Below are 11,979 nucleotides of genomic sequence, written 5' to 3' on the forward strand. Positions count from 1 at the left end.
GTGTAATATGTGGAACGTACAATATTTACTTCAGTGACACCGATGACTATACGTGCTTTGATTCAGTGCACAAATCCAACACCTTGCAATGTAAAAATGCACTTTTGTACATGAATAAAGCGAACATTCTCAAAAGAATGCAATTAAGAAACCTTGACCTTTCTCTCACACAAAATAACCTTTGGTGTCACATTTACCCGACAAGAGCTGAAAATTCATCGTATGTCATTCAGCTCTCTTTTCAGCATTCATCCTACAATAGTCCAATTTAAATAGCGTTGGTACTCTTGATGAAAGATGGTTCCAGGCAAGGTTATCGCCATCTAAGTGGACAAATTCAGCCACTGACAAGAGGCTATCGTCAAGTTGGGGGGGGGGGGGGGCAGCGAGATGGACACCTTGACTCTGGAGGCAAGAAACAAGCCCATCCTATGTCAGTAAATTAAGGAGAACATGAAGACACAACTTGGGAAGTCACAGACCCCTAAAAAAAATCATTAAGAAAATAGTCTCTGGCAAGATGGCGCGGATTAAACTAACTGCATTAGTGAGACCCGGTCGGTATTCATAGTCTGAAAGCCTGGATACTAAAAAAGAAGGAGAAAAGGTGCACTTCGACACAAAAGGAGGTTTGAGAGGAGGCATCATTGTTAATAACGAGTGCCTTTTTGCAAAATTAAAAAGAGTTCCAAGTAAGATGAAATAGTATCTCGCGGGCATGAGCAGCAGAGGATGACAGCGGAAACAATTTGAGCTTTAAACCGGGGGCAGAATGAAATGGTTGCCGGATGAAGTACAAGTGAAAATCACGTGGTTGTGTCTGTTAGAGAATAATTTTAAATATTATTAAACAAACCTTCCAATGATAACAGAAAAATATGTGCATTAAAATGCACTATTCTAAATAATTACGGTTGTAAAGAAATTAACTGATTGTGTCGAAGGGTTGAAATTATATTTCTGAATATATTTCAAGTCACATTTCCCCATTTTACCGAGTAAAATTGAATTCCTAAACACTTTCCCTTGTAGCTCTCCATGCATGCCAGGCACCATGGAAACAAGTCTCAGGTTGACTTCTGCTGGCACATTAGCATCATGCTAATTCGATAGAGGAGGATGTGTGTCTAAAATAATTCCATGTCTCACCCGCCACATGAATAGGTTAGCGTGCGTAATGAGGAGGTGGAAACACTAAGCTGCTTACAAAAATCATCTCCGAGAGAGACGGGCGCCTTTAGCCTGCAAAGCCTATTTACAGCTGTTAGGACAATTTAGAAATTCAGGGCTTTCTCAAAAGCACAGTCTTAAGAGCTAGCTCATTTCTGCTGTAACAGCAGGTTCGATGAGAGTCCCTTGAACCGTGTGTGTCCATGCGTGTGTAAGCCCTCGAATTGTCCGAGTCCTCTGTTCCATATTTATTTATTTTTTATCCTTTTCATTTGTTTCGGACACTTTAATTATATCTCCAGCCTCCAATACCCTTTCTCCTAATCAGGTATTTGCCACAATGGACGGATGTGCAATACTATCTGTCTTGTTTTGTCACAGGCGAGTCCTCGTGAGGAAGAAGAGCCGCTCTGTCCATGCAAGCACTCAGGGGAATATGTCGGTGAAGCACAGCAATCCCTTACTGCACTCAATTTATTCATATCCTATGTTACACTGAATTGCCTACAACTAGTCGCACTGCTGTAGCTTTACTATTTCATCGACAGCACAACATGGAGTTTTACGCACTCACAATTACGCCATTGTCTTGTGAAACTTCAAATGGTTCCAAAAATCGAGTTGACCAGTGGTGTCATACTCTTTTTTTTCGCGGGCCGCATTGTAGTCATAGCTTCTTTCGGAGGGCCATTATGACTGTCAACCCAAATAAATGTATGAGCACCTCATATTATATACAGTCAAAGCTACAAAACAAACTGACAAATAACTCGTTTTCAAATCAGACGAGTAAAAACTGGTCAAATATTAAAAAAAAAAAAAAGATATTAAAAGTGAAGACAATTTTCCAATTCTAGTAATGACACACGAATTTGATGCACAATTTGTCTTCGCGGGCCACATAAAATGATGTGGCGGGCCGTATCTGGCCCCCGGGCCTTGAGTTTGACACCTGTGGAGTAGACCATCAAGAAGAGGACATAACGGTCTCCATCCTACACACAAAGAAAGGCACAACAACACGCTGGCAAACGCACAAAGCTCTAAGAGGGTCGCTCGTCTTATCCTTCAGCACTTCTGACAAAGGGCTGTGGTTAAGCCAACTCTACTCAGCACCACTAAATGCTACTGTCAGCACTTTTCACCAGAGACAACTGCCTTCTTTTGTGAAAGCGTAAGATGAAAGTCATTTAGAGAGAAAAAAAAAGGCGCTTGAAGTGTTTTTCAGTGGGGACAGTTGGAACAACAAAAGAAGGTTTATGGACTGAGTGGAGGTCCAGGCAGCCATACAATATACATACAGAAAAAGAATTAGAACTGCTGCTAAAACTCTATCATGGTTTCCTAACTTTTGACACAAAAGGCTAAAACTACGCCTGTTATCATCTGTGAGTCCCTGTGTGAGCATGCAGGCCAAGGTAATGATCCAAATCGTAACATGCAAGGGTTAAAATAAGCTATAAAGAAGAGAAATGCAAACGAAAGCCATGCCATGTGTAAAAAACTGAACATGAGAGGCTGTTAAAACAATTAATTCGGTTGAGTGCCATGATGAAGAAACAAGAAGGCACGGCCATCAAGCTGAAACAACAACAACAACAACAACAAAACTAACAGGCTGCGATGCATTAGCGACAAATTTGGAAGACATGATTAATCTTGATGAAACTTCATCTCTGATTATTCACAACAGCGCGGCCAAAGAGTCATGCAAGCTAAATGGGACGGCTGCGATACACTTTCACTCGACATCATTGTTTTTGGCAATCATTTGGAAGTAGTGATGTCATTAAATTATGACTTTCAGATCAAATGTCTTTTCCTGTCCTGAGGCAGGATTACCCCAAAAAAATCAATCCAATGATAAGTAGTATTATAAACATTTTATTTCGCAATTTCTAGATTTTTATAGGATACTATAATAGAATGGACAGAAAATAAAATGCATCTATTATAAATGTAAACGTGAATTAAACATGTTGACAATGTAGCACTTTGATTAATGATCCTACCCCGCAAATGTGTGTGTTTCCACGACTCACCTAATCTCTTGGCAGCTTCCAAGGCCTCGGAGGCCGTGTCGGCTACAAAGAAGCGTTGGACAGCAACGCCGCAGTCTTGCATCAATTTTTTGCTCTGGTACTCTTGAAGATTCAGCCATCGTTTAGGACTCAGCCAATTGCGTTGAAGCTGATAAAGGAAAGCAGCCGGAATGTCAGGACGAGACCTAATGTAGTTAAAACAGTGCAAGATAAAGTTGCAAATCTACACAATCTCTAACAAGAACATTTCCCCCTCCGCTGTGTCAGAACAATGCTCTATCACAGTACACGTGTCTTCATCTTACTGAGTACTGCACAGACTACATCCACTCTCCACTCCCTGACTCCGTCTTGTCTGCTACCTCCAAACATGTCTCGTTCTCCTTTTTCCAGTAATGAGGCGTTAAGTCAGGTTGAGCGCCGGGACAGCTCTTGAGCTATTTGCACCATCAGCAGACACAGACCCTGTCAGCTCCAGCTGCCGCTATTAAAGAGAGATTGAATTTTAAATGTGATGGAGAGACAAAGGCAGGTTGGAGTTTCCCGAAAGAGATGCTCTACGTGAATAGAAATAAGAATTGTAAGGTAGGTTGTGGCAAATACACAAGCGATTCGCTCTTGTGCAGTTCTTCATCAATTAAAATCAAACTCGCCTCGGAATTTGACGAAACTGACGTGTGTGATTATCCATTTTTATTCAAGACTAAGGATGGACTTATTGTCTGTCAGCTCGAGTTACCACTCTTTTCCAATCCTTGTACTGAACACGGATGTTCCGCAAGGCTATGTTCTAAGCCCCCTGTTTGATTTTCTTTTAACTCGTAACCACAACCTATGGTGCCTCCCCATGAGTTACACTGGTTTCTTATGGGAAACATTCAATTTCAATGTAAAACCAATTGACAGAAGGATTTCTGTGAACTGAACAGGATAAGCCGTATATAAGAAATAAACAAATAGACCGTTGAATGATAGCTGGAGAGCTCAGCACTGAACGTGCTCTTGTCAATTTGTTTTGTTACGTGTCCAACTAACAATATTACTGTAGTATAAATTATTAAATAACCCTGAATATGTACAATGGTCGTGTGGCTTGTAAAACAAGGCGTGGACAGATGGTAAAATTCTTTTTATGAGCAGCAAAGCCTCTCATTATGTCACCGTTGCATCTGCGCAAAGAGCGATTGAGAGCAGCTGCACCATGACCGTGTGCCTCAGCGTTACGCGGGAAATGTGACTAATAGATCAGATACGAAGGTAATTACTAATATTTTATTCCTATTGCTGTTGAGTAATTAGACCGTCAAAACAATATTTCAACCTATTGGTCTGCAAAGCCTGCGGGGCGACAGTTCACCGAGTCGATGTATTCGACGCATTTTCACCTGTCGTCCTATCGTTAAATTTCCCACGTCGCGAGAGAGGGAATTTTGTCGTTTCTTTTCCTCTGCCAAGTAATATTATTTGCACCAATTCAAATATTTCTTAAAATTATTAAATTAATAAATAAAATTAATGAAAAAAAATAAAACAACATAAAATAATATAAAATAACAAAAACATTCTATAAATTAATTAAAAAATTATGAAAATTTACCGCCCATCATTCACCCAGTAGTTCTCGAGCAAATCGAAGCAGATTGCATTCTGCCAAACTGCTTTCATCGTTAACATGGTGTTTTTTTTTGCTTTGTTTTTTTATACCCTCAAGCAAACTTAATGATATAGCCACACTTTCCCAGCCTGGTGTAAAAACACCGTCAACAAAGGTGTCTCAATGAGACTCGGTCCTGAATATTTTACACCGAGGGGTGGAGAGCCCCTCAACTTGAAACATCTCTTGCAGGAACTTCAAACAACGGGCAGCTTCTCCTTCTGTCTCAGCGAGAGAACACATTTCCATTTCCTCGCCGCAAGGGACAAAGTTAGCTTCGACTAGATTTGAATACTGCTTTACCAAGGTTAATAGGCCTTGCTGTAACTAGTCAGCTGCTTAGGGCTTTTCAATAATTTACATGACCATTAAGAGATGTTGGAGGGTTCTAAAACTGGGAATGTGACTGTCTGTCACAAGAAGTCAAATGTGTGTGTGACATTTATAATCAGTTGCTGGCATGTAACAAACTGATGTTGACAATAATTGAACACAACTGCAGTAGTAAATTATGCTGTCAGACATTTTCGGTCAAATAAATATTTTTTAAAAATGCTGCTGTACATTCTATATACAGAGCTTGCCTGAGGGGATTCCTTAAGACATTATTTTAAAGTCATTTTATTAAAGTCAAGGAGACCTTACTCGCCTTTATCAGAGGAAGACAATTTGTCAGCGAGACAGTGTCATTTTTGAGCAATAAATCTACTGACGGCAGCACTACTACGCGACTGTACACATTGTTATACATCAATATGTCCCCTGCCGGAGGCATTAGAAAGAATGACGACCCAGCCATAAATTTTCACCAGAGCATTTTTAAAGTCCCATGAAGATACTTTAGTTGTATTTGAGACATAACATGAGGTCAGCAAGGTCTGGCCCCCAAACCTTTTGCCTCTCAAATGTTTGCATCAAAAAGAAAAATAGTGTTGCCAGCCAACACATATTTTATTTACAAAGCAACACTTTTGTAGTTTTACAGTGCCTAACACATTTGTTATCGTTCCTCAAACATGAGGCCTTGGAACGAGACTCCGTAGATGCAAGCTTATTAACGATGCTAATTACCTAAATACCTGTTGAGACACACCAGTCAGGTTTTTCATTCTTAAACCTGTCTGCTTGAGATTAGAGCGAGCCTGCCAGGATGCAAATCGACTTGATCTAAATCCAGGAGGCCATGCTCCACTGCTCATCTGTACTATTTACAGGTCGTTCGCAGACAGATGCCATTTTTCTCTATCCCCTCATGGTTTGCGCGTGACTTTCGTTTTGAACAGGCAAGGACGCAGAACGGTGCATTGAAAGGTGAAGAACAGGAAGGAAAATGGTTTTGTATTTTTCCATATTGCATACAGGACAAAACCTATTGTATGTAATACATTGACTAATACTATTTAATAATATTGAGTATATGATGCAGATTACAAAAGTGATGATTAAATAACGTACTGCAAAGTTGTAGCTCCTGTCACGAGCACATTGAATGTTTTCGTTAACAGCATCGTGAAAGAAAAAAAAAAAACCCGAATCTAGATACATTAAACATGTCGAATATGGTCTGTCGTATATTAATTCGGCCATTTAAGGTGTTGTAGCTGCTGTAGATGGTTAGAATACATAAATAAGCAAAAGTGGCTGAGTCGACCTTTTGTAATTTTTAATGGCCGCCATTAGTGAACTACAGGTGGCCCGACACTGCCCCCTAAGGGCCACAGGCCATTGGTTCACCGTTAATGTTGACCCCTAATTTATAATTCATTACTCATAGTAAATGTACAAACTCATAATTAGCATCCATTAGTGAATCAATGTTGATTGGGGATGAAACTAATGTTTTTTGTATTGGGAAATATGCAATGTTTTTTTATTTTAATATGGCAACATTTTCAAATAAAGGGCGCGCCAAAAAAGAATACCGGTACACGGAAAGAAACATAAGCCATAACACGAATTTTGTTAAAGAGATCAAGACGAGTTTGATGGCTTTCTATTTAGCACATTAATGCTACACATGAATGTTTTTCGGTCCTGTGCTATTTGATGTCCGTGCTCATGGAAGTAAGTGCACACGATTAAGTTCCGTTTAATTTCTGCACATGTGATAAATGAACAGGGAAAATACATGAGTTCATCATGAGAATGGGAACAAATCAATTACTTGGAATTAGTGAACCAGCAATGTGTTAATTTCATGAGCATTTGGAAAAGCCCCTGTCGGGAGCATTCTGGTAAATTAACCCTGCGGCCATTTGTCATCACCAATTAGACAAAAGGGTTCAAGGTCAGTGCATGACAAATAATGAGGATGTTAACCTCAGCAGACTGGGAGTAGAAATTAAGCTCCTCTGAAAATTCAAAAAATGCAACAGTCAGGAAAATACTCAGACCCTGGATAGAGAAACCAGAACTGGCTTCTTAATGCTTACCGATTTATGTTACTAGCCCTTTTTTTTTTTTCTTTTCTCTTTCTTCAGATGGTATAGGAGGCTCCAAATTTCCAGTGACCGTGCACAGAAACAAACTGTACAGAAAACAGATAAATGGCTGAATAAAAGGATGGCTGACATTCAAGCCCATACATACAGAACTCCAGTTCCCATTTTGAAAACAGAAGCAGCACTAAGACCAATCCTGCTGCAGCATATTAGCGTGACATTTTGTGATCACACTCTTTGAATGTCAAGACTCTTGCTGCAAGTCTGCTGAAAGCGAAATTCTTTCAAAGATTAGCTGTTACTTTATTCTCAGCCTAATGTGAGTTGTGTGAGAGAGGTTTTACTTGGGTCCTTTCACAGAGAAGAGAAAAAAAAACCAGTACCTTTCCACTATTCCTGGAAACATTGAAGAGCCGCTATAAAGTGCAATCGCATCAGAACTTTAGCTTTGTCGTCGTTTTCACCTTTGGTGGCTGACGACATTGCTTGAACCTACCCTAATTTATTCTCCCAGAAGAAAAAGACATCAATTATGCTTAAATTGTGATGGAGGCGTTAAAGGAAAATGAGACACAAACATAAACATAAAGACCTTGACTTGATTGAAGCTTTTAAATACGTTGCGCCAGAGAGACTTCAAAAAAACATCTGCCACTCTTGAAGACAAAATGATTGAGAAAAAAGTCCAAGCAGAAAAAATAATGATATCAAAAAGTAGGCCACATAGAGGCAGTGTATATGCAGTAGCGTACCACAAAGAAAAGTCGAATGTGCATCGATCGGCAGATTCACACAAGGAGCAGAGCGGCTCGTCCGTGCGGCAAAAGAAAGTTAATTGAATTTCAGTTACCTATTGACAAGTTGTGTCCAAATCTATAAGTGGCTGCCAAAAGGAATTTGTGGCGGCGCTGCTGTAATATTTTATTTTGCGCAGCCGGGGAATTAAAACATTACAGCACGTTTGCTTGCATCCTTGTTGTGTCGGAGGTGTCAGGCTAGCTGTTGCATGGCCTTGCGTGCCATTAAGTACAGCGGCAGTTAGGTAGCAGGAGCGAGTCAGGTCGTCCCTGGAGTGCCGTTGACGATAATTACTGTCGAGAGAGCGTCTCGCGAGACGAGGAGCCAGATGCCCGCCTGGCTCCGACCCGAACATATGCCACTTTCTCATTCAGCGCATACACGTCGCACTTGGGATATTCATCTCCTGTCAAGACCTCATCAGTGTCAACATTTGACAGTCTCATATCACCAAAAATGATAACGAACAAGTGACAGAACAATGATATGATAAAATGTCCTAAGAAAAATGGAAGTAATATCCAAACCATGTAAATAGATTGCAACAGCATCATTATACTCACTCGCCAGTTACTTTAAAGGTCTCTTTTCATCTTTTTGTTTTAATTATTTTTTAGGTCCCTTTATTAGGTTTGAAAGAATTTGGGTTACAAGTAATTCAGCTGTTTGTTGATCTTGAATGCATGACCTCTGAACCGACAACAATGACAACAGCGCAAAGCAAAAAGGGAAAAATGCTCAAAAATATTGAATGAATGTATTTTGACAAATATTGTGCTTAATGGGGGTAGGTCAGGGGTGTCAAACATTTTTTTCATGGGCCGCATTGTAGTCATAGCTTCTTTCAGAGGGCCATTATGACTGTCAACCCAAATAAATGTATGAGCACCTCATATTATATACAGTCAAAGCTACAAAACAAACAGACAAATAACTCGTTTTCAAATCAGACGAGTAAAAACTTGTCAAATATTTAAAAAAAAAAAAAAAGATATTAAAAGTGAAGACAATTTGCAACTCTAGTAATGACACACGAATTTGATGCACAATTTGTCTTCGCGGGCCACATGTGGTGGGCCGTATCTGGCCCCCGGGCCTTGAGTTTGACACCAGTGGGCTAGGTGAATCACAGCATAGTGTATTTCATTATCAATAGTTTTTGCCTATTTAAAATAAGAACCAACATCACAACATTGTGTATTTCATTATCAATAGTTTTTGCCTATTTAAAATAAGAAACAATGAAACTGATTAAAGATAAAAACAATTACATTGAGGAAGAACACCATTCAAAATATCTGGTCAATTTTTAAGAAATGTTTTGTCGACAATGGAATGTAGCTTGATGTGCAATGTTGCTTCTCCAGAAATATTTTTGATGCACTTACTTGTTGTTCATACAATGTAAGTAAGGAACTAATACTTTTTTGGACTCCATGCATTCCACTTGACCAATTGTTCCAAGACGACTATCTATAGCTGGCTGATTTAAAAGGACATTAATTGTGTAACTTACCTGTGAAATGTGATGCATTTAAATATATTTTAAAAGTATGTTTACAATGTATTGCAATAATTGTAAAGAACAAACTTAAAGGATGTAACAGTAACTATTTGCAATGTGCAAATCTGATAAGAACAAACGGGTTGTTTAAGTAGCAAACTCAGTCAACAATTGGTCAAAGTACAACGTCCGACCTTTACACTTTTGTCTTATCTGAAACGGAGGCTGTCCTCTGCTTAAAGCTTTCAGACATTCGGTTGTGTTCTGAAAAATATGGCAAGGTCATATTTTGATCTACGGTGGGAACACATGCATTCTAAATGCTGTCAATACGTATGATGCACTGATGATAAACTGTCGTTTATTAATATGACCTGACATTTTTCTTCACACAACCTCGTGTAACTAGTCACGTAATGCACGATTATAACGATTAGAGGACAATAAGTTGGTGATGTTATGTTGTGTCAACAACTCGCTCCTACTGTCAACTTTACCTTATGCATGACTCGCGATAACGTGCACACAATCGTGCAAGCAATCATCGAATATGACACGATTTCGCAAACCTGCATTGTGATGAGAAAAGAAGAGACTGTACCTTCAGCTTGTTAAGAAGTAGGTGCTTTGACGTGGCTGCACCGAGTCCTCTCGTTGCAGCACGGGCTGTCATGGATGCCGCCATATTGTTACGGAACTGGGAGTAGGATGACGTCACGAGCATGTGCTGGTTTCCACGTCAACCGACACGCAGGGGCGGTGCTTGGAGAAAAGCGCACTCAGCAAGGGTGGCCAAATTCACTTCGGACTGTAGAAATATAGGCAAATTCAAATGTAATTTTTTGATCAATCGTCATTTGTGTTTGAAAAAAAAAACGTTAAATAGGTTAGGATAGATTATCAGACACTTCTGTTGTGTTATTAAGAAAAAAAACCAGATTATACACTGTCATATAATTAAATTTATAACTTAGTTAAAACTCAAAGTCACACATTCTGACATTTGATTTTTTTTTTTTAACTTTATTTCAGAAGCCAAACCTTCCTTTGAGGCCCTGGCTGCTTAATCCGTACAAATTTTCATCCTTGACCACTTCCAAATCCTTCGACTGAAATGTGACTAACTGTCAACTACCTTTCAAGTCTGACACCTGTTTCCCTATGGAGAGGGATTTAATACAAAATGTCACAGAGGAAGATGGAAAAGATATTGACGTGCACCGTGTCCTCTCGATGCAAAATCACAAAGTGCTGTCAGGGAGTGTTCAGGTTTCTGTGAGTTTTCTCCTGGGTAGAAATTCAAAACATCCCTCCACTTTGCTGCAAAATTCAATGTAGTGGAACAAGGTATGGGGACATGTCAACCACACAAATGTTGCGAATATTTTTGCAGATAGGGTAAAAACACTCTTTAGAGGGAAAGAAACGGGAACAGCAAAGTCTGATCATTTGCAGCAAAAAGCCATGCGGTGGCATATTTCAACAAATACACAGAGGGATCAGTCATGTGACATCCAAAAGACTTTATATTCATAATACATGATATAAATTTGAGGGGAACGACATTTTAGAATTTTTTATCGTTTTTGAGCCAACCACTTAACAAACACTATCGCTGCACCAACCACTTAACAAACACTGTCGCGTCACTTAACAAACAATTATTTGTTGACAGAGGGATCTGTGAGGTTAAACATCTGCCTCTTAGAATTAAGCTTTGTCTCTCCTCACAGCATTCCGGTACAGACAAACATTGGTTTTATGTCAAAAAGCTACTTGAGACTTGGATGTGTTTATCTCCCTGCTAATGGCCAGGCAAAGGCCTCCTTATTATTCCGGGTTCAGCCTTCTTTGCTGAGGGTGTCTCCACAAGGTTAATTAGTGAAGGGTCCCCTGAGGATCCTCAAGCCATGTTGGATATGTTTGGGCTAGTGGAGGTGCTTCTACACAAACAAGGTTAATGGAGCCTTCGACGAGTTAAGTGCCTCCTCTCTCCTGCATCCACATGTGTGACCGTGCCTGACTTATCCCTCAGCCAATATGCTGGCGGGACCGGTTGCCTTGGGACCGTCAACTCTTGGCATTACCTATTATGATGACATATATTTACATTCCATTATTTTAGTATTATTTCTTTTTGCAGTCCTAAAGGGCAGTATGGTAAACAGACAAATGGTATTTTCACCCGGGCGCAATCATATGTCAGTGTGCAGAAAATACTTTTTTTTTTCTCCGGCTGAAATGGCTAAATTATGATTGGAAAAATAAACATTGTCATCATCATCATCCGTTATTGCTCTAGCTGTGCGTCAGCGTTTTGATGAGACCTGTTCTTTTCTGTTACTGTGTATCAATTTTTATTGAGAAAGT

The 11,979-nt window shown here is 39.7% G+C and overlaps 1 protein-coding gene across 1 annotated transcript in view; it reads right to left on the reverse strand.

Annotated features, from left to right (window-relative positions):
* The window catches only part of suclg2 (succinate-CoA ligase GDP-forming subunit beta), a 31,803-nt gene extending 21,473 nt beyond the window's left edge, over positions 1-10,330 (reverse strand). The window contains exons 1-2 of the mRNA XM_037251967.1: positions 10,211-10,330; positions 3,213-3,360 (exon numbers count right to left, since the gene is read on the reverse strand). Of these exons, the coding sequence (XP_037107862.1) occupies positions 3,213-3,360; positions 10,211-10,294 (232 nt within the window). The 5' untranslated portion in view covers positions 10,295-10,330. The remainder of the gene's footprint in view (positions 1-3,212; positions 3,361-10,210) is intronic.
* Between the last annotated feature and the right edge of the window lie 1,649 nt (positions 10,331-11,979).

This window comes from Syngnathus acus, chromosome 5 (genome assembly GCF_901709675.1).
Source record: "Syngnathus acus chromosome 5, fSynAcu1.2, whole genome shotgun sequence".
NCBI classification, from domain to species: Eukaryota; Metazoa; Chordata; class Actinopteri; order Syngnathiformes; family Syngnathidae; genus Syngnathus; species Syngnathus acus.